The 24210-nt window shown below is 40.5% G+C and overlaps 1 protein-coding gene across 5 annotated transcripts in view; it reads right to left on the reverse strand.

Annotated features, from left to right (window-relative positions):
• KIAA1549L (KIAA1549 like) overlaps positions 1–24210 on the reverse strand; it is a 129132-nt gene that overhangs the window by 29662 nt on the left and 75260 nt on the right. For all 5 annotated transcript variants that reach the window (XM_017825030.1, XM_017825032.1, XM_017825028.1 and 2 more), the window contains 5 exons: positions 23866–24037; positions 20409–20572; positions 14347–14537; positions 10473–10600; positions 37–215 (listed from right to left, as the gene is read on the reverse strand). In XM_017825030.1, the coding sequence (XP_017680519.1) occupies positions 37–215; positions 10473–10600; positions 14347–14537; positions 20409–20572; positions 23866–24037 (834 nt within the window). The remainder of the gene's footprint in view (positions 1–36; positions 216–10472; positions 10601–14346; positions 14538–20408; positions 20573–23865; positions 24038–24210) is intronic.

Genomic DNA, 24210 nt, shown 5'->3' on the forward strand with positions numbered 1-24210 from the left:
AGGAAACAGCTGGAGACATTATCAGACAGTCCTTACCTCTCCATTAATGATGGCAGATTCCTGGCTCCTCTCTGATGCAGCATGAACAGCAGGCAGGGCCACAGGTTTGATGGCTATGAGCTGTACTGATCCAGAAGAGGTGTCAAAGGGGTCAATGGTGGATTTGGCAATGTTATCAAAGAGAATGCCTCCTTCCTCTTCATCGCTCATGGGCACTAAAGCACATCAAACTTATTCAGCACAAAGACACAGATAGTTTTGCTGCATGTTCAAGGTGAAATTCAGGAAGTACATGCTTTAGATTTATGATGTTCTCACTGCACTCGAGGTGCAGACCTGGGAGACCCTTACACTGGATAAAACATCCCATTAGATCACAGAAAACATTAGGTATTCAAAGGATTATCTGTCACTTCCCCAAGGAAGGTTGATTTCCAATCTGCATTAATAAGATGGGGAAAAAAGGAGAAGAATGAAACAGAAGATTGCATGAAAATGACAGTTAAAGTACATGTTTTCCTAGATTTCACATGGAAACACACATACACACAAATCCTCACATGCCAAATCATGAGTAGTTACACCTGATCTAACCCGAGAGCAGATTTTTTTCCTGTCTTATACTTCAAGAGCATACTCAAAATTTGCTGAAATAAGTAGGTTTATTTGTCAAAAGTTGTTAATGCTAAAAATGCTATCTATGAAAATAAAAGTATTATTGCTGTGTGTTATGAACGCCCTTAAGAAACTGATGACATCCAGTTTTCTGTTAATTTTTTGCTTTGCAAGGCAGCACCTCAGGTGTCTGTAAAGTTAAACTGTTAAAATTTCTTAAGAGGCAAAAAGAGGCTTCTGTCAATCTTTAAAATTAAATGGCATGGCAAAGCATCTTTAGTTTTGGGTTTCTACATAAACGGATAATTCTTTCACATGCAATTGGGCCCTTTCTCCTCAAACTTTTTTTTTTTTAAACCTCCATCACCTCATCAGTTATTGAATCTGAAACCTCTTATCCTCCTTTTGGAATGAAAGAATGACACCAAAGCAAGAGCACAAATTCTACAAAGAGATCCTTGCAAACATTTTTGAATAATTAGGCTATTAGAGGGAAGAATGTTTGCTCCATCTCCTAACTGACAGGAGCAGAGATCCTCTGCTAAAGAACAAAGTGGTCTGCTCTAAATTTATTTCCTCTGAAAATACACTCTGGTTTAATATTTAATCACTGCACAAATTACAATGGACTTGTATAAACTCAGCGGTTTAGACAGCCAATAATTTTGTAAGAAAATATTTGACAGCAGTAACATAAAATATGAACCCGCTGAGTAAGCTCATTATCTTTCTGTCTGTGCTCATAGTGGACTGGAGTTGGCACCACTTGAGCTTTTGAGTAATATATGGGTTAAATCATTCTGTCGTTAAATATTGTCCCTCCAGCTCCACGGAAGTGTCCAAACAGGATGGAGTCTTTAGTGGGTCTGAAATCCCCTTGTCCCTCCTGGGGTTGTTCAAACACTCCAAAGCTGTGTGCTCAGCAGAGCGAGCGGATCACAGGCAGTGGAAATAACTGCCAGACTCCCCCGACCACCACACCCTCCAGGACATCACACCAGCAGAACCAGACAACAAAGAGATCCTTGCCTGTCACAGATCACAGTGAACAGGAAGGTATCCGCATGACAATGAGCATGGATGCTCTTCCCAGGGGGAGTTTTGAACCAGTTCTCGTGTAAGTCGACACATGCAGTTCTGGAAGTTGGGTCTTGCGCATAATTCATTGCTGAAGCCTCCACACCACCCTAACAGGGCACCCCCATGGTGACATGACTGTCTCCAAGAGAGAAAAAGTTTGTCTGAATTGTATTTTTTACCAACAAAGATGGTCTCTCTTCACGATTACAGCTCAGGTGAGCCTGGATAGTGACTGATCAGCAGTCCAAGTACGATGAAATTGTGGAATCCCTTCTCTTTGGCTGCCTCTCTTGGCATTTGCCTGAGCCAGGCATGCCCAAAATCCCTGGCTAAGCATCAGCTTGAAAAACGTGATTCCAAACATCCTCTGCATACCCTACATAGGCAAAAAGCACCAAGAAGCACAGCTGTGTTCCCACCCCAGTGTGTCAGAAGGGCTGCACCTGCTGAGACCTCAGCAGTGATGCCCAGCACCCACAGAGAGCAAGACTAGCTACAGGTGCACTGGTTGTCTCCTCAGTCCTCATTTCAGGATCAGAAACCAAGAGTTTTGCTTAATGAAACAGAATTCCTCTGGTTCAAAGACTTAAAGAAAAGAAAAATTAAGGGTAAAAAGAATCAAATCACAGATAATATCTGCTTCTGACGTGGAACACTAACACCACAGAGCACCCTCAGTATCATGAGCACATCTCCTGCATCTATTGCAGTGCTACTGGCATGGAAATGAAAGCCAAACGGGAGTAGAAATTAAAATTCTACTCCACCTAAGCTTAGCATTGGTTCATTTATTGGCATTTATAATATAAAAGCAGTCTTTTTTCCCATTGCCCTTTTTTTTCCCTCTGGTAAGCGATAAAGAGCATGTGATCTGCAGTTACTGGCACACTGCTATAGTCTGTAGTGGCAGTGAACCGTAGCAAGTACTGTGGGAATTCTATTATTTTCTCCTATCCAGCTCTTCCTGAGAGAATTTACAGCAAGTATTTATAACATGATTGAATCACAACCGCCTCCAAACTTTGAAAGACAAACTAAAAGGGAGAGTCCTGGAGTGTGTTTCACTGCCCTGGGCCAGTCCACCCATCCCAGCTGGGCAAGCAACTGCCCAGGATGAGAAACTCCAGAAAACTGCCCAGATATTCTTTACAGTCACTCACAGTGAGCACCCTTGCTCATTACAGTTGGCAACACAGATTTAAAGTGACGGTTTTAACCTCTGTTTTTAAACAGATGCACTCCAACATTCCTGTGGAGTCACTGTTTTTACTCGTGCTTGCACTGTCTGTGTGCTCACAGAGACTTAAAGGTTCAGTGGCAGAAAAGGGCAAAACCCAACTCAATCGCCTACTTAACAGCAACTTCCCATCTGTGAAACATCTCGTGCTAGATATCCCATGCCACATGATCCACTGAGATTGAATTACTCCTCCTAATCATTCTGTGACTGAAGTACACAAAGATATATCCAGAGCAACCATTTATTCAGGTCGAGTGCCAGCTGCAGTGAAGACCAGCGTGGCACTGGCTCCTTGAAGAGCAGGACCATCACTGAAGCTTTATCTCCACACCACTGCAGCTATCAGAACGCAGGATTTGCTCGGTGCACGCTGCCTCAGGGATGCTATCCTCCTCCCATTTCCATGCAGCTCTGCGCTATTCCCAGCCGGCAGTGCCAGCAGGTGGTGCTACCCACTCGTGACACTGGTCCCGTGGAAAAGTGGCTGTGGAACTGTAGCTCTGAACGGTTAAAAACAATTAGATAGGTGAAGTACTCTATTTATATTTAGTTGTTAATTTATAGCCAAAAAGCAGAAGTCACACTTTTGTCAGCCAAAGATTTCAATGAAGGGCACAGAAGACTTCTTCTCTCCCTTTCCCTCTACCTTGTCTTTCCTCCTCTCTGCCCCATAAAAATACATTGAAAGGGAGGTAAAAAAAGGACTGAAATACTCACCCACCAAAAAAAAAAACAAACAAAGAGACATTTAAATCACCTGTGAATCAGGTAACCTTGCAGCAAAACACTTTTAACAAAGATGTGTGATGTCCTGCTCAGGAGCAACCATTTGACTGATTTTGGAATCCTCAGAAAAAGAATGATGTCAATGGAATAAAACACATAAAGCCAAAACCTGGGAAACACCTGCAAGCAGGTGGACATGCTCTGCCTTTTCTTAGGTCGTTCAACGAAGTACTAACAATTTTCAAAGATTAGTTTTGCATGAAGGGAAGGCAAACATTGTAACCATACCCATAAAGTATACCTACAGTTTGAAAAAGAGCAAACAGTTCCACATATCTAAAAAAAAATAGCTCCTTAGGAAAGAGCCCACATATCAATATTTAAAACAGAAATCTTGATTCCTGAATGTAATTTAATAATAGAGAAATTATTTTCATTTTAGAGAAAACACCTCTATTAAAAAAAAATAGACATTTTCGGCATCATCCAGATCATACCATTGGTCCACAGAAGTATGAACAAAAGCTCTCAGCAATGTAGAAACTTCTGTTTCTGAAGGAGTTTATAAGCCTTCCAGTAAAATACAAGTTTCCTAACGTTAATATCTGAACCTATTCAGGACAGAAATACCTCTCTATCAGATACTGCTTATAAAATAAACCCAATTGCAAGATGGTGCAATTCTAGACCTTTCACAAAGAGCACAAATATTACATTTTCAGAAGCAGACACCTTACAGACTAATGTGGAAGCAGCTCATGATTCCACCTGGACAGTATTTTCTTACATGCAAAGTCTGCTAAACTCTAGGTGATGAGCATGAGGTGTTGCAGTCCTGCATTTGCGTGGGCTCCTGAAGCAGGAGTCACCTGAGCAGGTCATTTGAGATCTCTAAACTGGTATTTGCAGGTTTTCTATGAAACTATATACGTGGGGTGTCTACTCATCTCTTAGTTGCCTGTTTCATCCACTTTCTATGAAGGTTTCCCATCCTTATAAGCAGAAGGAAGGATATCTCCGTGGTTATGTCTTCTCCTCCTATTACATCTGCCTCATCTATTTAAATATCAAAATCATTCAAAAAAAGACCATGTATTTCATAATGTTTTCAGCAAATCCATCAGACCCTTTTCTTGGCTGGCATTTCCATTATACCATCGTAGGTATGTTCAATAACTAAAAAAAAAAAAATTTATAAGTGACAAAGATGATGACTATAAAAAGAAGATAGGGAAGGCATAGGAACCTAAAACAGAAACCCATTCTTTGAGAAAATAATGCTCCAGGAGCTTTAAAAACCTTTGCAGAAATAGTTTTCTCTTTGCACAATAAAACTGTACATTTGTCTTCTTCAGTGCTGACATATTGGTGAAAAACCACGACCATCCAGACTGCCACTGGATCTGATGGCACGAACATCTACGTGCTCTTCGAACTGTTGCTTGGATGAAAACTGCTGTCAGACTCAATTAGTGGCAGAGTAAAGCTCATCCAGAGGGAAAGGCAGACACGAATGAAGAAATACTTAATTGTGCAACTACCTGGGGACCCCAAATCCCTCAGAGCTCTACTGCAACAGGAGCCTTAGCAACATTGTATGAAATATTTTCATGCCATGAGAAAAGCAATTAAAAACACCGGCTCGAAAATAAAAATAATTAAAAAAAAATTTTTAAAAAGGCAAGTTGGGTTAGGCATACCAACCTAAAAGAGGCCAAGCAGAAAGTATTTTCCACCTACTCTATGCAAGTTCCACCACGCCTGTGAATGCAACACTTGGGTGGCCCTACCCAGACGCGAGGTTGCCAAGATATTTACATTTACTGCAAGAAAGTAGCTCCCATGAAGTCCCACCCATCGTCCTCCACAACTAAGTCCTTTTCTTTCCATCAGCCAAACTTCTGACAGCATCCACGTACAGAGTTCAAAAAGTGAACAAAATGTCAAGTTTGATACATTTAAAAAGAAAATCCACATTTCTTTTTAAGCCAGTTGACAGTAAACGCCCACAATATAAACCCAGAAGCACAGTTAAATGCATGGAATTGATACAGTAACGTGGCTGCTTCACACCAGTCTGAGATGGACACCAGTGTCTGATGCACGCTGCTGTACTGCATTTATACCTTGTATTCTTGTGTAGTTACAAGGTTAATAGCTGATTTTTTTGAAGTAATTCATTGCATCATGATCCTCCGTGTTTGTTACAATAAATAAGACACTGTTCTGGTGTCACCTCGGGGGGTTCACACCTTGGGGTGCCCCTGTCGGGCCATCCTGGGGCCACTTGGGGGGGGGGGGAAACACGGACTGGATTTTGGCCGGAGTACGGAATAGGGGAAAACCCAGACTGGATCTTTTTGGAGTACAGAATGGGGGAAACCCCAGACTGGATTTTTCCAGTGTACGGAACGGGGGGAAACCTGGACTGGATTTCAAAAAAAATAAAATAAAATAAAAATGAAGGGTTAGACTTGATGATCTCAGCGGTCCTTTCCAACCCGGCTGATTCTATGATTCTAAGCTGTATGGACAACTTGGAGGTGCTGTTTTCCTCCCACTCGGTCTCTGGGGAAAAGAGGCAGAGGAGCACTGGTATCTTTTGCTTTGTAGGAGTGTGCAGAAACTCAGAAGTTCACAGAATAGGTTACAACACTTGGCTGCCTCTCGCAAACCAACACCAAGGAGGGAAAGCAGCAGGAAATGGTATTGACTAAGTTTGAAGGAACAAAGGGTTCCCTGTCACCAGCTGGATGCCAGCAGGGTCACAGTGCTCTCAATATTTAAAGGAAGTAAACAACAACAAAAAAAAGCAGTTGAAGAAACTGAAACTGCATGGGGAAATATTAGGCTGTGTCACACAAGGTGGAATCTTTGGAGAGAAAAAAAAGGAATCAACATATAAAGCATCTGGGAGGTTCAAGGAGAATAGTGACTAGTACCAACACACAGGATTTCAGCTGAACAAGTGGCTTTTGTTTAATCTTGGGGGTTTTTTACTCATCTATGGTTAAATGTCAGTAAATTACTCCCAAAAGCCTAGGAATTTACAGTGAGGGGGTGAAGAGCTAGATCAAGATCCCCACTTAACACCCTTTCTGGGGCAAATGAAGCTAATGCTTCAGGAGGAGGGAATGAATAATGAAAGGAACAGACCCCTTTCTCTACACCATGGATTCTTCCCAGAACTCTGATCTCTTAGCCTTTCAGAGACACACACATCCTGAATGGGAATCATCTCACTTCAAATCTGCACATATGCTCCAATGCAGTTGACAGGGATCTTTTCTTACAGGAAAGGGAAAGATGAATACCTCCAGAGCAGATCTGTCCCAGTTGCCCATGACCCTCTGGAGTCACTAGACTAGTCAGTCAGATTAGGAAACCAATTCTAAAGCATCAAAAAATTGGCAGCCCTTTCCACATTTCATTCCACCCAGCAGAGAAAAGGCAGACAAAAGGTGCTGGATATTTGCTGGGTTACACCACATCCTCCAGCTAACTGTGTCAAAGCAGGCCACTACACTGCTGCCACTGGATTACTTTGCTGTTGCCAAATTTCATTCTATTTTGACTCACTACAGACAACTGCTCAGAACTTCAGAAAAGCAGGCTCTGACGCTGAGCTGCCACATCAGACAGTGTGAAAACTAGTGGCCCACGCTTCTGCAGAATAAAGGAGGCAGTGTATCATAGCTTGGCTGAGTTACACCCAAAAATCCCTTTGATTTTAGCTAAGCAAATAACACAGCCAAATTTTCCTCCCCTGCTACTTTGTTCCTGCAGACAGCTTCTGCCTGGACAAAAGAAATTACAGTCTTAGAGACTGATATTTTAAAAAGGAGTGAGTCCCGTAACTGAATTATTTCTGAAAAGTTAGACCTGTTTCCAAAGGCAAAATCCAAATGCTTAGAAGATGAGAAGCTGGTCCAGCTGGGATCCCTAGAAGGAGGAAAAGAAGGTTTCTAACACAAAGAAGTTTAACTCCTTGGGAATGCTGCTTGTGCATCTCCACCTGTGACGTGTGTCCTTTTGTGAGGATGAGGTTCAAGTACAAATCTGAGTTCAACTACACAAATTCCTAGCCCAAAAAGTGTGGAGTCATGTGTTTCATTAAGAACTTCCACAAAATCAAAGCTTTTGTTTTTCTCAAAAAAAACCCTCAAGCAACCACACTCTCCCAAAGATGCTAATGGAACGGTTTTCCAACTTAAAGGTTGGAAAAAACAACCTATATAAATTTCCTTGGCATCATTTTGTGAGGAGCTGGTGAAAGGTTGTAATGTAGGCTGCTTTAGTTCTTTAGATGTGAGTGGGTTCAGCCTTTTGCTCCTCCCTGAATGATGTTTTGCCTAATAAAACTATAAGTGAAAGTGTAAATATCCTGTTGTTCTCTTCCACGCCCTCCTAGAAACCCATCTCAGAAACTGCCAGTACCTCTGTTTGCTGATTCATTCATATTAGAGTTCTCTAACATACATAACTGGGCACTTTTTTTTTTTAAGAAAGGTTTTAATTTCTTTTAAGTGCCTGAAGTAAATGAAAGCACAACTCATCAACTTTTAGAAAGCAAGCTTTACATTAATATACTAAGCATTCTCCAAGAAAAAACATGCATTTATCTTACAAGAGCTTATCACTGTGTCACGCAAACAGATATTTTATTTGTGTTTTCTGTGGAAATAATGCTCAGCTGAAGAGCTCTCCTGATCCTCAAAAACATCAGGTCCTGAAGCCAAGCCTGTCAGTCTGTGCTGGTTTCACATTGTTCACTCTCAGCCCTGACACACTCCATTTGGAGTCAAATTTGATACAAGCCACATGGAATTTACGTACTGAGGTAACATCCAGTGCTGTCATTTTTCCCCTGTAACTAAATGTCAGCAAGAAATAGAATCTAAAATTGGCCTGTAACTATGGCAACTAATGAGCCATTCTAACTTGGAGTCCCCAAATCAAGCATGTGACCATCAAGGGATTCATTCCAGTTCCAAGATGCTGCTTTTGAGAGAAGAAAATATGCTGCTGCTTTTCCTGACATGCGTGTTAGAGCTGTCAGCCCACAGCCAGGCTGGAGAGCTGGAGCAGGCTCAGGCAAACAGCTGGGAGAAAAGCTGCTTCTTTCTTAAACGGGAAGGGAAAACAGCCAATACATTATATGGATGCTAATCCCACTGGATAAAGGTAAAACCCTGTGAAAAGAACAAACTATCAGAGACGAGAACAGTGCTTGTAATCACAGCACCGGGGAACAAAAAGTGTAGGCTCTGTGAGGAGAACTAATGGGTGCCTTCAACTTCAACAGGGATCACACAACTCCAAAGTCAACTCCATAATTCTGATAAGGGGAGGTCATTTCATCTCCCCTGACCATATCTTCCCTCTCAGAAGCTGTTCTGAAAGGGTTGTTTGAGGAAACTACCAGCATGCAGTAGGCACAAATGGTTAGAATCTACAGTATGAATGGAGTATACACTAAAGTTGTTTTTCCTAGGGCCCTAGAACTAGAAATCCTTTAGCTATTAAATAACATCATTATTCAGGTTTTTTTCTTTTCAGAAGAAAGAAGAGAGAGGGCAAAATAAACACGTAAACAAAGCAGTTATTAGCTTTCCAGCATAATTTGAAAAATGCATGGTTATTCCTATCAAATAAAGTTGCAGCTAAAATTCTAATGAAACTAAGATATAAAATAAAGGGTCACTATTTCTTTATACTACATTGAAAGTTTCTTTAAGTAGCATGTGTACGTTCTAGAAATGTACCACAGTCCAGATCAGAAGAAAGGATTCTGTCTTAGTCAATTCTTTAACAAAAAACCCTGAGTTCTTACTAATTTTCTTTGAAGATTTAACACCTAACAAAACAAAACAAAAAGTACCTTCACTAAATTTTTTTGCCTACACATGTAAACATCACCTGGCACCGGTTTTGAATATTGCCTTCCCTGGGTAGGTAAGAAAAAAGACAGCATAAATTACAGCTTTTAACTCTGGAAACCATAAACATTGTTGTCTTGTAAAATGAGCTATATTTGGAAAAATAATTAAACACGTTGAAACTTAGAACTGTTAACCACTGTTTTCTATTCATAGCTACAGGAGCAAAGCTATAACCCAGGAGAAATAAGCAGAGAGACATAAAAAAGAAAAGCAAGGAAGAAAGGGGTCAAATTCTACTCTTATCAGGTGTTCCTGATATATCTCAAGTCATAAGGTCACCACCATCAAGCAAGGTTTTGCTTGATGGTTTTGTAAGAAACATCCAGTTTTGTAAGAAACATCCAGTGTAACATCCTGGGTGCATCACGAAAAGTGATGCCACTAAGTGTTAATAACAAACAGCTGTGCTAAGGATGGTTAGAGAACAAAAGATAAAACACTGGATGTTTCACACTTTCTCAAATTAATTTTTACCTAATTAATTCGTCTTCATCAGATCTGGGCCAGCTTAGCAACAGCAGCAGTGGAAATGAACATCTTTGGGCTCTACACAATAAAAAAAGCTGTAAACCCTGTCCACCTACTAAGCTGCAGCATATCTTCATTAGTTTACTGGTATTTCAAGAAAAAAGAAAAAGGAAAGGAAACAAAAAAGAAAACTTGCAAAGGCCCACACAAAGAGCAAAAAGCATGGTTTCATGGGAGCTTGAGAAACAGTTATAGCAGCAAAGGGGAAAGAAAAAACCCAACAGATCAGCTACACACACAGTATGCCCAAAGTACTGCTGAGGGTGCAAGAAGGTGGTTTTGACATCGCTATTGCCCATGTGGGTTCCCACAAGCAGTTTTCATCAACAAACACATCTCACCATTTCTTTTCCTTCCTTCCTCTTTTGTCACTTTTTGAGGTGCCATCACTTTCTGGAGGGAGCTCCGTCCAGAGCTGGGCTTTCCCGACCCATTGCTGATGATGGAGCCATTCTGACTTGGGGACCGGCTGCAAGTAACCATAGCAACAAGGCAGGATGTGAGTTCTTCCTTATAAACCTCATTTCAAGGTTATTTCATTTGCACAGTTTGCATCACTGAGTTTTCAAGTCTGACTTTGTACCAAAAGGAGACAGAATATAAACTGCACACAGAAACACAGTGAGGTAGGAGCAGAGTGATGGGAGGTGAACACGACTTTCTCAATTAGTTCAGGGCTGATGGGCATCTTAGTGGCTTGGAATGCAACTACTTCTCATGCAAAAGCTCCACAATGACAGAAATGCCACTGCAGAGGACAAAAAAACCCCCATTATCAATTCAATGTCATTTACCCGGTTAAAATAAAGTAGACCTTTGCTTTTATATGTATGGATAAACCAGTTCCTTTGTTATTTAGCCTGCATTTACACTGAACTGTTGTCAGCCATAATGCAAAATTCACTCACTCACTTCAGACATACACACACACAATGTGTTAAGAAAATTCTCCTTTTCTCCTCTTGGCACATAACCTGGTTTAACCAGCACCATTATTTACTGAAACTCCTAAGAGTTTTTTTAACTCAGTCATTGCATGTCCTTGTCCTGAAAATGGTCCCTGCCCAGGGTGAGGAGGGAGGGCAGGTCAGAACAGCGGTGTGTTAAGTCCCAGCAAGGAGCAGGAACAGAAACCAGCAGTATGGCTCTGGGCTGCACTGGGAGCAAACTCTCATCAGAACTTCTTTCTGGGATGGGTAAATTACTCAAATCCTAATGCACAAGCTGGGAAAAGGAAGCCAAAGTAGAAAATGGTATATTTGGTGCTAGTCCACATCCAGACATGTGGTCACATTGTTTTTACATGTGAAACTTGCCACAAAGGGAATGAAAACTATTCACTGGACCTGTGCAGTTATTCACACACCTATCTGCAATCTACCACTGAATTGTCACAGCCACTGACAGGGTGATGTAAAGAGGTTGCATTGGAGAAAAAAAAGAAATGGACTTAGTCACAAAGACTGTCATTTACAGAGAAAAAAAAAAATCAAATCAAGTTCTATTGCTGTCATAGTGGCTTTATATCTAGAAAATGGTAGTAAAGCAAAACAACGGTCAAAATCATCCTGCAAATCATTGCCAATACTATGGCAATATAATAAATGAATGTTTCAGTCTTCAGCTTGAAACATTCATTTACCTCCAGTTCTGACCACCCTGCCTGGTGTAAGTAGAAAGCATTTACTGTGGTCAGAACAGTAAGGGACAAATATCAGAAAAGCAATTCTTGGGGACTCTCTTTTGAAGATAGCATAGGTGGAAATACAATTTGAGACAGGCTCTTTCCAGCTACAGGGCTCTATCAGAACTCAGCATGCAGCCCAGCTCAGTCCAGCCTGAGGATCTTCTAGTGAAATTCTGTTGAGAATCAATATTCTTGTGAAGCAAGGATTTCTCCCCTATAAACCTGTCACTACCTAATGAATAATCCCAGCCCAGTAAAAAAATTCATCTAAGGACAGACCAACACCTGAAGAAAATCTGCTCCATTTGGGAACACGGAAAAGAATCAGAAGAGCATGGATATCTTGCGCAATGATTTCTGCTGCCACTAATCTAAATATTCATCCTTTTTAAGTGGCTGTCATAACTGAGAGGTTTCTTTCAATGGTGATATCAGAGGAGATATTCTGATCAGTTACCAGCCACTTCATGGCAGTCTGATTTAAATTGACTCATCCAGGCTGCAAAGTAGCCTGGATGAAAGAGCAAATATATAAAGGTCAAGAAATATTTCTTCATCTTCAGAAACCGTTTTATTCCAACCCCAGACACAGCTCCTGGGAAAGAAAAATACTAAAATTCTGCATGTTCTCACTTACTCAAGTAATCATCCTGAAGGAGGAAAAACTAACTCTTAGTTATTTGCTTAGAAGGGCAGCAAGGTTGAACATATTTTATAATGAGAGTAACTTTCCTGTGAATTCCTGGATCAAGTTTGCTTATCAACGTTTGTTTAAAATGGTCCAGATTAAGTAGAGGGAGATTTTGGAGCTCATTCAAAGGACTGAGTGAAGTGCTTAATCACTTTTGTTAGAGGATTAATTAATAGGGATGGTTTATATTTTTTGTGTGTATTTACACATGGCTATGGAGAGGCTTCAGAACATTTTGAAGAGCAATTCCTGCAAAGACTTAACCTCTGGTGGTTCAGCACCAGCAACTGCTGCTGATGTCGTGGTCCTCTTCCATTTGTCATTTCATCAGAGGATGGAAGACTTCGAAAGGGACAAGTGCTGTTCGGTTCACATGAACTATAAAACCCAACCCTCAAAGTCTGAGTGATTTACAGCGTGAACAACACATCACTGACATTAAATGGCAGAATAACAGTTCACATCCAAACACAGCTGGCTCGCTCTCCTCTACTGGTACTCCCTGCAGACAGCTCTTTCCACGCTCCAGGTGCCTTAGCCAAAGAAGTGTGCTAAACCAGGAACTAGCTCAGGATCCTTCTGTCTCCATTTTTCTGTAGGGAAAACCTCAGTTTATAACCAGTGGGGATGTCTACCCACCGTAAAGAGCAGCAGTGTTGGCTCCTCCAGCCCCACACGGTGCCGGCTGACACCTCCCACAGCTGCAGATGTGCTCCTGTCTCAGTGCACAGCAACATTGTGCCAATTTTTCCAAGCTTTTCCATTACTCCAAAGGGACAAATGTCATGGTACAAGATGAGGTGACTCAGCTGTGAAGATTTGGTTTTCTATAGAATTTCTCTGCACTAGCAAGATACACTTCTTTTATACTGTCAAGTTCCTTCAAGAGACAAGGACTGTGTAATGCCAGTGAATTACACAACTGTTACCTCTATTCAAGCTGTTTACCTAACAGTTTTATTTTCCTCTCTTCACTTCAGTATCATTCTTCAGTTCCACTCTAACTTAATGTCAAGGAAAAATGGACACAAAGAACGCAAAACAGCCAGGATAAAGGGATAATCTTCTTTCCTCGCCTGTGGTGACTGAGACAAGAAATAATGACCTTCTATTCAGCTATTCTGTTGGTGATTGAGGGTAAACACAAGGTAAAATTTCCTAACAGGAAAGGCAGAAGAGAACAGATTGCTGGAGGAGGCTGTGATCATCCCACCAGTGAAAGACTTTAAAATAAGGTAGATAAACTTGAGTTGGGGGGTGTTTGACCCTGCAGCAGAGAAGAAGAGAAGCCAGATAGCTTCCTGGGGACCTTAAATCTGTGATCCTACAACCTTAGAGACTTTGTATGAAGAGACTGCAAACCTGGGACACTTTACCCTAGACACTGACATTCTCTAGTCTATTCTTACACTCTCAGAAGTTTTGTACTGCTGTAGCTGGTTTGGATGTAGAGGTCTTCCATAATTTAGTGGATGTTTAGGGTTTTCCCTTCTGCACTGGGGCTAATTCTGGAGTGACCGAGTCCACCAGTGCAGCTACAGAAATTTACAGTGGCCAAAGTCCTGTCTTTTGGTCCCATGTCTCATTTGGGCTCATCTCTTGAACATGAAAGCCACTTCCCCTTCACCTCCTCTATGAATGTACAACCTGTGAAGGTTTCACTTTGGTTTACCTCATATTTTGCAGCAATTTGACATATCCAGGGCAGACCAGTGTTATACCAAGGGTACATCATGGAGGAACCATCTGCCACACACTCAGCCTGGGTGCCAAACCTTACAGAAACCAGCAGCATGTACCCTATTCCACCCCTCTGTGGAAAGATGCCAGTCAGTACCTTTTCCTTGTTTCATTGGATTTGGCAGTTTTGATGGTGCTCCCATCCTGGGTAATTTCTCTCTCCTGGGAGGCAGGAGCATCTCTGACTGGAAGTGGAAGTATGACAGTCTCCTGAGTTACAGGTAAAACTTCATCTTCTGCTCCCTGCTGACCCAAGTGTTGCTTGGCATAGTCAAAGCCTTGTACTGGCTGCAAAAAGAATAGGAGAAATAAAAGAAAAGGAGAAATAAAAGAAACTTCCAGCATGTTATGTTAATATAAATTTTCAACTTCAACATAAAATCTCTCACTACTCCTTAACTTCTTTAATTACATAAGTGACAGGAAAAAATATGTAGATCACCATGTGAATGCCCAACAAGAAACCAATTTCTCATGAAATCTCCATTCCACATATTTTAAACATGATTAGTATAAAATTGATCTTGGCTAACCTTTCTTACCCTGCTGTAACACCTCCAGAAATTCCTTTGACAGATAGTGGAAGAATGAGGATATGGAAGAAAAAAATTAGGAGGAAAAGAAATAAGACCATATAGAAAACTTTCTCTGACAAAACCCTTGTGTTTCCAAAGAAGGTGGGAGTAATTTATTCCCAGTCAAGACACAGTAGAAAAGGCACACATCAAAGTTTCATGGGCAACATTTTCCAGAAAAGAATCTTTTTCAGATCAGTGAAACTATATTTCCCCTGGCTTGCCAATTGCCTGCTGGGAAGGATGTGATTGACTTCACTTGTTTCTCTTGGGAAGTGGCATTTCACCAGAGCCTTGCAGTGAGGCAGCTGAGGGTGTGTGCCCAGCCTCCTCTTCCCAAAGCCCATCCAGGCTTTCCCTGCTGCCTCTGCAAGGGAAAAACAGAATTAACACGTGCCTCCTGGGCAAGGCAGCCACTCAAAGGTGAATTCTCTCAATGGAAATATTAAAGCATTTAGGCAAAACTTGACTTTCCAAACTTCATTTTCAATTGGAAGAAAAAGAGAAGGGGAAAAATACAACAACAACAAAGAAAACCCACAAACAACCTGCATTTTCTTGGGGGGGGGGGAAGAATATGAAAAATAAATCACTCCAAGAAATTCCTGACCACTTCTGGAAAAAACACAAAACACAAAAGTGTTCTTGCTACACTAAATTGAATTAATTTACCCAAAACTGGAAGGATTCTCTTGCTGAAGTACAAAGACTATTGACAAAATGCTAAAAAAAGCACTACAAAACACTTCAAAGTTGAGTAGCTGTGATTTTAAACCTCAAACATACTTTAGGAAACACACTGGAATTAGTTCATGACTGATTAGTCTCTCCGTGTTCCTGTCATGTCATTATTGAATATTTTACTTCCAGAAGAAAATCAGCAGGAGAAAAAAATTAGCTGATGGCACAGGAAAAAAAGGATGAGCTCTGAAAAGAACGTTTTTTCTTGTTGTGTCCCTTACTAAATCTGTTGCTATAAATAGAGATACATTTCATAGGTGAGTTCAGTCTGAAAATAATGGGGCTGCCTTCTACTTTTTAAAACATAATAAAACGTGCTTTTTGCTTATGGGGATCTGCATGGCATTCCCAATCTCCTGTTCAAACTGAGGCTAATGATTTCTAATGATGCTAATGATTTCTAATGTGCTCCCTTATTTCAGCACCCCTCTGGTGAAAGGAGCTTCCGTGCATTAAGGAGTCACTAAGTGGGCTAATGCTGATTTGGGAGAGCAGACAACTCCACACAGAACTCTCAACATATCAGAGAAATGCCAATTCACCATCACCCCTCCATGGTAAGTCATGAGGGAGCCTTCTCCTTGCCCTCCCCTGAAGGTAAGGTACCACAAAAGAGCCACCAAAGCAGCTGCAAAGGGAGGAAATGAAGAAAGGGAAGGGAATGAAGAAAGGGGAAACAGAAGCTTTGTGAAGGACAGCTAGGAAGAACTGCACAATGTGCTAGATAGTAATATTGTTAACCAAAATAATGTTTTTAAATGTCATTATCGATATTGAGTGCCAGAGTTAAGACCCTCCTAGATATTCTGCAAAAAAAGGTAAAAACAGAGGCAATTAAATCAGTTAGTTCACCCTCCATGCCTTTGAAAGACTGAAGTAAGTTTCAACTTACACTTCATATCTTATATAAAAACAAAACCAAACCAAACCAACAAAAAAAATAACCAAACCAAACCAACAAAAAAAATAACCAAACCAAACCAGAAGCAGCAGAACACGAGAATTACTAAAGAATTCTGCAGTGTCCCAGCTTGGATCTGCCAAAGGAAGAAAATGAAGGATTATTTTAATCTGAATTCTACTTACCACCATGTCTAGCAACAAAATGCAATAAAGGAAGAGCTGAGAAAGCCATCCTCATCAGCGGACATATTGCATTAAATAAAATTTGATCTTGGAACCCCGCTCCGCGAAAGCCCACAGGAGCAGATGGCTTTACCACCCCTGAAGGGAACTGGCAAGACTAAATCATGATCAGGCACTGCTGAAGCACTGCAAGAATAGCTGTCCAATAGGACCAAAACACTGAGAAAGACCGAGGGACTGGGATTTTAATATTGCTTTTGAAATAATAAATGAGTGATGAGACTATTAGATTACACTGCCTGGCAAAGGGCAGAGTGAATGTAGAGAGTTGTTTCTGGGAGGTTTTTTCCTTGTAATGATCATGAAAAAGACATTTAAAAAAAAAAAGAGAAAGAAATGAAACAAAAAAAAAAAGAAAAAAGAAAAAAGGATGATGAGCTCCTCCCCTCTATAGGTATACCCAGGTACACAGTTTCACTGATTTTTTTTTTCTCCATGTCCTTTATCAAACTGACAGCCATTGTTTTCCCTTGGTTGCACTATTTGCTTTTGTTTGCAGGTCTTAGATTACAGATCTTATCTCTGTTTACCTGCAAACTTATTCTTTCATGGTCTGAAAAAAAAGGAGAGGTGACAAATCAGACTACAGCCTTTAAAAAAGCATGCTGTGAATTAAAAAGCAAGAGATGCAAAAGTTAACATCCATCCAAAACCTTAAGGTAAAACAGTTGCTTAAAATAAAAACATCGAAATAACATTAAAATAAAATCCCATCAGAATTCCATCAATTTGAATTTATACTTCTTTTAATTTTACAACCGGAGAGAAAATTGAAAAAAATTGTAACAGTCTCTTTCCCCTGCAACTTAGTCCAGATGTCCCTGACTGCTGAGGCAGAACAGCAACACAATTCCCAAGACAGATACCATAAACCACACTATCTAAGAGAGGTCACTTTGTAAACTTCATTTATTTACCCTTCAGTCTGCTACAACAACAACAACAATAAAAAAAGGCATTCTTAATTACCAGGCACAACCACAGCAGCCCTGCTGTTAATGCTCCATCACCTCCCCCAGCTGCACAAGGATATTTCATGTTAAATGTTCCATTACCCCTCCGTGCTGCGTTGGAGCACCCTGTCCCGCTGCAGGGGAGGGAGCGTCTGGAGGGACGTGGGAGTGTCTGGAGGGACGTGGGAGTCAGCTCTGCTCTGCTCTGGAGGACCCGCAGCCTCCCGCTGCTCCCAGCAGCAGCAGGACTGCAGAGATGAGCAGGCAGCTCCGCTCTGCCAGTCCCCTTGGAACAGGACTCCTGGAGTCCGAGCACATGAAACAGCACCACTGAAAACAAAAACACCTGAGATCCGAGGCGGCAGGTATCTCGTAATATCCTCCTTTGCTTTTGCTGGATATTCAAAAGGTATCGAAAAATTGCTCCAGTGATTCGGCAGCAAATCTCGGACACACAGAAACAAAATACTAAAGCTGCTGCTTAAACTAAAGATCACTCCACTGTGACTCCACTTAGAGCAGAGTCAGCATTAATCAGCAGTCTCAGGCACTTTCCTGAGCCATGAAATACAACATATTCATTTTAAATGTGATATGGATATGTGCTCATCAGCTATTTGTATTGCCAAACTGCATGAAACGTGGCAATTACAGTTCAAGCAACTACCACTATCCCTCAGATTGGGATTAAAAATTAAACTAAAATTGTTCTTTTTAAAATGACCTTATCTCATTATCTTCCCAAAATATGTTTCTTAGCCTTCCTTTAAGTAAAGATGCTGAAATCAGGAATGACCAAACCAGTCCATTCCCAGTCCCGCTGCAGAATTTATCTTCCACAGTCCATATACCAGCATATACTCTAAACTAGACGTGGCTGAACCTTTTTGATGGAGCCATCATTGTGAAGCTAAACAGGAAGCAATTTAGCTTTCATTTGGAAATGCATCACTTCTCATATAATGAATTAAATTAAATTTTATGGAGTCTCAAAATAAACCATAAAGGGGAAATGCACTCCAGAAGTGGAACTCCTGCACTCCAGCTGTAAATATGAGCAAATCTGCAGGAAAACCTCCTGAAATGAGTGTAGTGTGGGTGCTGGGAGCTCAGCACCAGTAGTTCTGCAGATCCAGCTCCCATCTGATGACATTGGCTGCTGATGCAAGTGTAACCTTGACTGAGCAGGTTTTAACCTGACCGTGTATCTTACAGCCTGATTAAATCTGATTTCTCAGGAAAAGCAAAAATCCCATTTTCTCTTTCTTTTTGGAATGCCAACTGTGGATTAAAATATTAAATTACTTTCAAGGGTTTTTTTCTGTGCTGTAGCTTCTACCAGCAGTGGGGTTTCTTTTTTAAATAGCAACCTTCTTCAGCTGTAAAGCATCCCATAAAGATGGGCAGTTCAAAGCAATATACAAACTTAGTCTTATTTTTACCTCTAGCTGGGATTAAGACTATATATAAAAAGAATCAACTGGTGCATAGTATTTGCAACAGCCCCTAATGAAGCATAATTTGCATTATAGAGGCTTCAGTGGGGTGTTACATATCACTGCAATGATATTAATTTTTGTTTGTGTTTCACTTCTGCAGATCTAGCCTAAACACTAGATGGATAGCAGTGGATAAATACATGAGCACACTGGAACCAAAATGGAAATGTCTTTTTTTTGCATCATTTTTGATACAAATGTCTTGTTTCCAACTGGCACCAGCTGCACCCATCTGCAACGAACCCAAGATAAGGAGAAGGGAGCTGTCACACGCATCATGACTTACTTCAGCTCTCCCTCCAATCTACATTTTTCAGCAGAAGCAACAGAGCTGAAATCTCAATAATCCTGCTGTCTGTAGCATTAAGAAACCAAAGAAAAAATTCATCATCTCAGTCCCATGCCAATGGAGAAGAACAAAGTCAGCTAAAAGGGCAAAGGAACAGTATGCCTTACACACAGGCTCCGTGGGCTAAAAACTCCTACCTTTGGTTGGCCCTGTTCAAGAGCCACTGAATAGCAGCATTGAGAAGGCAGACTTTTCACTGTGGAGACAAATCAGTATTCTGTGCCATGTTCTGTTAGAGACAGAGAATCAAACTGGAAATGCATTTGCTTTGGGGAAAAAAACCCATCTTGTAATTGATATGGGTTAGTAACTTTGAGAAAAACATAATTGTTTGAACCCAACAGGCAATATCCACAAATAAATTGAAAAGTTCAAAATATCTAAGAGAAAAATAACAGTGGGAGAAAAAAAAAATCCAAAGAATGTCTATTCTGGATTAGCATCTGAGGGGAGAATTTCTGGTTGGGACCAGGTCCAAACTGCTGCCAAAGCCCAGGGCTTCAGATGCTGCCACCTGCAGCAGGTAGGAGCAGGTTTTGAGATCCTACAGGAGATGTGATGCTGATAAGCCCCAGACATAATATCCCACGTCCTCAACTTTGAGAAGGAAGCAACTGCCCTGGGTGAAGCCTCCTCAGCCCTAATGGCTCAGTGCCTGACATGGCTGTGTAAGGGCTCTCCTGTCACCGCGACCTACGCCCAAGGGACGAGCTGTGATGGAAGCTGATGAGTCCTGAGGATCCAGCGGTATCAAGGACAGAGGAGAAGTGCAAAGACCCAACCTGTGAGTAACAACCATTTCAATCCCAAACATTCTTCAACTACATCTATCAGAGAAACCGTTACAACCTCAGGGAGCAAACGGACGTCTTTGGATCCCGCGATCGGTCGCTCACCTTCGCTCTCTGAGGCAGGTTCATCATGGTGTCCGGCTTGAAGTCGTTCTTGTTCTTCCTGCACAGCACTGCTGTGATGATGATGATGATGACTGTGACCACAGCAATGGGAGCCAGCACCGCTGCAATGATCCACAGGTTGTTTGGGGGGTTCTTCACCACGGCTACAGAAAATTGCAAACCAACACTGGTAAGCTTCACTGTGCAACAATCCGACTGCTTCCAGTCTTCAACCGTCTCCATATAAAGATTAGTACAAAAGGACTGTAAGTAATCTAGCTTTCTATACAAAGGAATACCTTAATTAAAAAAAAAAAACAACAAACAAAACAAAACAATCAGCAACACTCTTCAATACACAAATCCCTGGGCTCTCTTCTCTTATTTATATGCAAATACCTGTTTGTATGCAAAAGCAGCCATCCACTCCAAATCAAGTTAGATGTCATATTAGAAATTACTCCAGTGGTTCATTTACAGAATAAACAAACAAAAAAAAAAGGTGCAAGTAATATATCCTTAACTATTTTTCAAACACAAATCCAGCTTACAGCAAGGTAGCATGTGTGTTAAAAGAATACACATGGAGTTCATACCTGGTGTCAAAGACTTATTGGCTCACCAAGGGTGAAGTGGCAGAGCTTTTTCAAAAACAGTGAAGCTAAACACTCTAATATAGTTATTATCAAAATCAATAGGGCAATAAGAGAATGCTTCTCTTGTGCTCTAGAAATAATTTATCATAGTTAAGGTCAAACTGAATCCATTATTTCTGAAGGAGTGGAAATAATGAGGTTGGAAAGAGCTACTTGCAGATATATTAATAATGGCACCAGGAAAAGGGTACATTTCAGAAATGCAGTGATGCAAAAACATTTTAGATTCCATTTTATCAGAATAATCTCTCTCAGTATGAACCTTCAACTTCTTCACACATAAGAGATCCTCCAGTGACACATTCCCAGTCCTCTCATTTCATTTCTTTCAGGAGAAACATCAGATAATCTCCTTATAATGCTGAATTCTGCTGTAGTGAAACATTGAGTGGACTTCACCATGATATCTCTGTTTATTTTCCTATGGCACTGGTTGCTGGTGTGGGCAGGCAATTGTGAGAATACCAGCACAAAGCAGCCATTCCCATTTCCTAGGGGACTGGTGCTTTCAAATGTCATTGAGCTTATGAGCTGTCAGAGGCACTCAGCATCTTTCAGGATCAGACTTCAAATGCATACCAGCTTGTTCAGCAGCAGTTCCAAAAGCTGAAAGTCTGGCTGAAGCCTGAGTCTGTTTTCTTTGTAGATTTGCAGCTTTTTGCAAAGCCAATGTACTTTGTTGGGTGATGTAGTAACAGCACCATTAGGTACAGGACTTGAGCAAAAAGACTGTCCAAAAAACCAGGTTGAAGCCTTTCAAAGTTCACTTTTCAACAGACTTGCATAATTCTTAATTGCTGACTCTGACATTTAGTTTGGGGATGAAAGGGCTGTGGGGAAGGAAACTGAATCTGAATTTTAACAAATAACAGTAACTTTAATTATAGACTGCTGATGTGGGAGCAGCAAACAATTGTTGGAAAACTATATTTATTCTTTGTAGGGAATGCAGAGGGAATGATGACCTTATGGTTAATGGGACAGACATTTAGGAGTCCTAGTTTACATCTTTAATTCAGTTACCAGCTTCCAATGTGACCTTAAGTCAACCTATGGTTCATTTAACTCAATAAGACTTCAGTGGAATTTGAAACAAGCCTTTCATTCTCTTATAACTCAGTCTCTTGCTTATAAAACGGGAACATCCATATTTTTTGATATTATTCGTCTATCTTGTCTAACCCGACTATGAGCTCCCAAGGGTAGATGTGTTTCCTTACTGCATTTTGGAACAGAACTTTTCATTCTGCTATAAAGAAATTATAATGAGCAAAAATGAAATCCACACAAAGTATTGTCTTTGGCAATACAAAGACAGACTGCAAATAACCATGTCCAAAATGAAAGCAATTGACTTTTTTCTCCATAATAAGGTATAAAGATAGAATTACCTCCTACATTTCAAATACTCTGCCTTCAGAATCTCAGTTACCCCAGGTCATAATTTCAATTTCTGTATATTCTCTTACAGTATTCTATGCATACTTCAGTGGTATGATAATCTTCAGATAAATAAGGCTGCCTCATCAGACCATGGAAATACAAAGTTGGATGATGAGCAGCAGATGTCATAATTGCCTAAATACCCATATAAATCACAACACTGCACAAAGAGCTAGGAAACTGCTATGTATTATCTATATCTCCTTTAGTAAAAAATGCATTAAAGAAATATTCTCACAGAAAACAGAATTATTTAGAATTTAAATGCTGGAATTTAAGGAAGCAGGGATGGAGATCAACCTATTCAGTTGAATTAAAGTCATTAACAGACCATGATTGAATCAAGGATCAGATACAGTACATAGTGCATTCTCTGGAAATTATATCATATTTCTGCCTTCTAACTCAATCCTATGTTTATGGATGATACATAAATTGCTTATTACAGTGGTCCCTTCTTTTCCTGTCACTATCGCATGTAATTATTTCAGTATCACTGCTCTTTCAAGCAGATATAATTGCACCAGGGAGACCCATTTTATATGCTGTTTTGTCAGTAAGGAGATCCAATAAAGAAGTCCACTATATCATTTTAATTTCATCTAGATAAAAACCTTGGCAAAGTAGAGAGACTCAGTTAGCTAAAGGCATCAATTTGTACATTAAGCTCTTAACTGCACAAAAAAAAAAAAAAAGGCTCCAAGCTCCACCACAGGTTTATGACTGTGGGTCAACTACACAGGAATATCCAAAAAAAAAAAAAAAAAAAAAATTTAGAGAAATTTGTGTCCACAATAACTCAGTAACTGATGAAGGTCTTGAAAGACCTTTACTTTTCAAGAATGGATTCCTTTTCAGCCACATTATTCTGAATGATATTGATCATATCTTGAATCTGAAAACTGTCCATACACACAAGTAGTTCTTTTCAACTTCACTTTTCTGATTTGTGTCTAAACAACACCTTTAACAACCACGTGGTGCACTTGACAAAGTTCTCAGTGAAAATTATTATTTTAAAAAAAATAATAATCTCTTTGAGACAGAACCTACATTATTCTGAGCAAGTCAAAAACAAAGGACTTCCTAATAGCCCCCACATTTGACTTTGGGGCAAGTTATTTGAATAGCAACTTTGCCCCAGCCATTATTAGCCTGTGGTTTCCTGCTTTTGTTACCATCAGAATTAATTCCAACTTTACTGTTCCATAATGTTCAGTCCGTGGACGTTACTGTGTGATAAGTGCAGGCTTCCCACATCTACACTGGTGTTTTCACAAAGAAAGAAAGGAAGAAAGAAAAACAACAGAATAAAAAAAAAGAGGATTAAACTACAGAATTTTTAAAAGAACTCTTACGATCAGCTTGGACTTGGATGACATAGCCCAGGGTCAAGGCCATGCGCTGGGAGTCAACGGTGCTCAAAATTTTGGCAGCTGCAGTGCCCAGCAAAGGCTTCCCGTTGTATAAAGTGTAATACGTCAGTTCAGCCGGCTCCTTGGGGCCTGGGATACGTTGAATTTTTACCATCTTTAAGGGAAATAAATAAACAAATAAATAATGAGAGAAGGAGAAATAAATTGTGTTTGCATTATACCACCGCAAAACTTGCCAGCAGCTATCTAAAGGCACTGCCCACAGGGAACTCCTCCGAGACCTCCTACAAGCATAAGCTCCATGAAAATGTTCTCACAGGATCAGAG

The sequence above is a fragment of the Lepidothrix coronata genome, unplaced genomic scaffold (assembly GCF_001604755.1).
Source record: "Lepidothrix coronata isolate B3197 unplaced genomic scaffold, Lepidothrix_coronata-1.0 Scaffold115, whole genome shotgun sequence".
Taxonomy (NCBI): Eukaryota; Metazoa; Chordata; class Aves; order Passeriformes; family Pipridae; genus Lepidothrix; species Lepidothrix coronata.